Here is a 2,527-nt window from a genome sequence, read left to right as displayed (position 1 = left end):
TATTCTTCCCATTTTACAGTCTTAGTCTGTAAGACTTAGCCTGTAAGACAAACATCTTAGCCTTCATCTTCCAGATTAAGTGGCACAACTTTGATGAAACTTTTTCACCCGCCACCCATTGAGTCAGGTCCTCCTATAGCATACTTTCAGTGCACTCAGTACATTTCCTATATAGCACTTTTCACAGTTTGTTTGAACATATATTTAAAGTCTGTTCATCCCATTAGGTGGTAAACTGTATAAGATATATAGACACGATTTGTCTTGTTACCACTATAATACCTAACTTCTACAAACTCAACAAATACGTGTTTCCATGGATAAAATACAGTTATACAGATGAAACAGTTATTACAGTTATTATATAGATGAAACCAGTAATTGTAAAATTACTATGAAATAAGAAGAGGAGTAATCTCTGTGTTCCTTGAATGATTGTGAAGATTGAAAAGAATTGGGCATTTGTGGCCTCTGAATATACCCCCTGACATGACCTATTATAATTTTTCATCACCTTGTATGAGGTCACCTTCTCATAGCATTTTTTCCTGGTTATAAATGCAATTCATGCACATTTTGCAAAATCTGGAAAATAAGAGAAAAATGCAAGTAGGCCATGAAGCATATCATCATTTAGAGCAAAATCCTTTAGAGTTTATGTGTAATAATTGCAGATGGGCAGGAAGAGTAGCTCTACCAGCAAAATCATATAAATCAGCAAAAACATGTAAATGAGGACTCTTACCAAAGACAGTGGTTGTTTTTTTAAAAGCACATTTCATTTCCCTACGTTGTGTTTGTTTAACTCATTTAACACAAGAACCTCCTCCAGTAGCGTCAAATGGGTTTGATAAGGGGAATAAGCCATTAAAAAATCAAAACACCCACCCGGCCCCAACAGAACACCTTCTCTAAGATTCTTAAGCTACCAGCGAACGCATGGTGGCGCTGTTGACTAAGAAGGTGAATTAAACCACCGGCATTGTGTGCACTCTGTAAGGCACGGATCCAGTTCGGTAAACTAGGAATTGTGAGCCTGGGCAGATTTTCCAAGCAAGCAAATCTGAGCCCTGGGAAGGATTATTCGCTAGACCTTCCTCAAAGGTTGGAAGGCAAAAGACTGTGTTTGCTAGCACTGCCGGAGGCTTAGTTTGGCAGTATTTCCGGGAGGAACGTGGCCGAAAGCACAATGGAGGCCAGAGGGGAGCGCTTTCTTAGACAAAGGCAAGTCCTATTTCTCTTTGTTTTTCTGGGTGGGTCTCTGGCTGCGTCTGAGTCAAGACGCTACTCTGTGGTTGAGGAAACAGAGAGGGGCTATTTAATAGCCAACCTAGCAAAGGATCTAGGGCTAGGGGTAGGGGAACTGGCTGTGAGGGGGGCCCAAGTTGTGTCTAAGGGGAACAAACAGCATTTTCAGCTCAACCATCAGACCGGCGATTTGCTCCTGCATGAGAAATTGGACCGGGAAGAGCTATGCGGCCCCACGGAGCCCTGTATACTGCATTTTCAGATATTACTGCAAACCCCTTTGCAGTTTATTACAAATGAGCTTCAGGTCATAGATGTAAACGACCATTCTCCTGTATTCTTTGAAAATGAAATACAGCTGAAACTCTTAGAAAACACGCCACCAGGAACCATAATTCCTTTGGAAAATGCTGAGGACTTGGATGTGGGAAGAAACAGTCTCCAAAACTACACGATCGCCCCTAATGCCCATTTCCACGTTCTCACACGCAGTCGTAGGGACGGAAGAAAATACCCACAACTAGTGCTGGACAAAGCACTGGACCGTGAGGAGCAGCCAGAGATCATTTTGACCCTCACCGCGCTGGATGGCGGCTCTCCACCCCGGTCGGGGATCGCCCAGATCCACATCCTGGTCTTAGACATAAACGACAACGCCCCAGAATTTACACAGTCACTCTATGAGGTTCAAATTCTAGAGAACAGCCCCATTAACTCTGTTATTGTCACGGTCTCAGCTTCTGACTTAGATACAGGAAATTTTGGGACAGTATCATACGCATTTTTTCACGCTTCTGAAGAAATTCGCAAAACTTTTCAGCTAAATCCAATTACTGGTGATATCCAGCTAGTCAAATATTTGAATTACGAGGTTATGAATACTTATGAACTGGACATAGAAGCCAAGGATGGCGGAGGCCTTTCAGGAGAAACCACAGTGATAGTTCAGGTGGTTGATGTGAACGACAATCCACCAGAACTGACCTTGTCTTCAATTACCAGCCCTATCCCTGAGAACTCGCCGGAGACTGTGGTGGCTGTTTTCAGTGTTTCTGATCTAGACTCTGGAGACAATGGGAGAATTATGTGTTCCATCGAGAACAATCTCCCCTTCATCCTCAAACCATCAATAGAGAATTTTTACACCCTCGTGACAAACACAGCTCTGGACCGAGAGACAAGAGCCGAGTACAACATCACCATCACCGTCACTGACCTGGGGACGCCCAGGCTGAAAACCCAGCACCACCTAACGGTGACGGTGTCCGACGTCAACGAC

General features: G+C 43.6%; 1 protein-coding gene across 1 annotated transcript; it reads left to right on the top strand.

Annotated features, from left to right (window-relative positions):
- Positions 1-965: 965 nt before the first annotated feature.
- Positions 966-2,524, top strand: PCDHB3 (protocadherin beta 3; the record flags this gene model as incomplete). The annotated part of the gene is made up of 1 exon (XM_081809867.1): positions 966-2,524. A coding segment is annotated over exon 1 (1,335 nt), but the record flags the coding sequence as incomplete, so codon positions are not given.
- Positions 2,525-2,527: the final 3 nt, after the last annotated feature.

The sequence above is a fragment of the Leptonychotes weddellii genome, unplaced genomic scaffold (genome assembly GCF_054177405.1).
Source record: "Leptonychotes weddellii isolate Sample4059 unplaced genomic scaffold, ASM5417740v2 HiC_scaffold_14757, whole genome shotgun sequence".
Lineage (NCBI taxonomy): Eukaryota > Metazoa > Chordata > Mammalia > Carnivora > Phocidae > Leptonychotes > Leptonychotes weddellii.
Note: the sequence above shows the minus strand (reverse complement) of the source record. Positions and strands in the feature narration are given on the sequence as shown.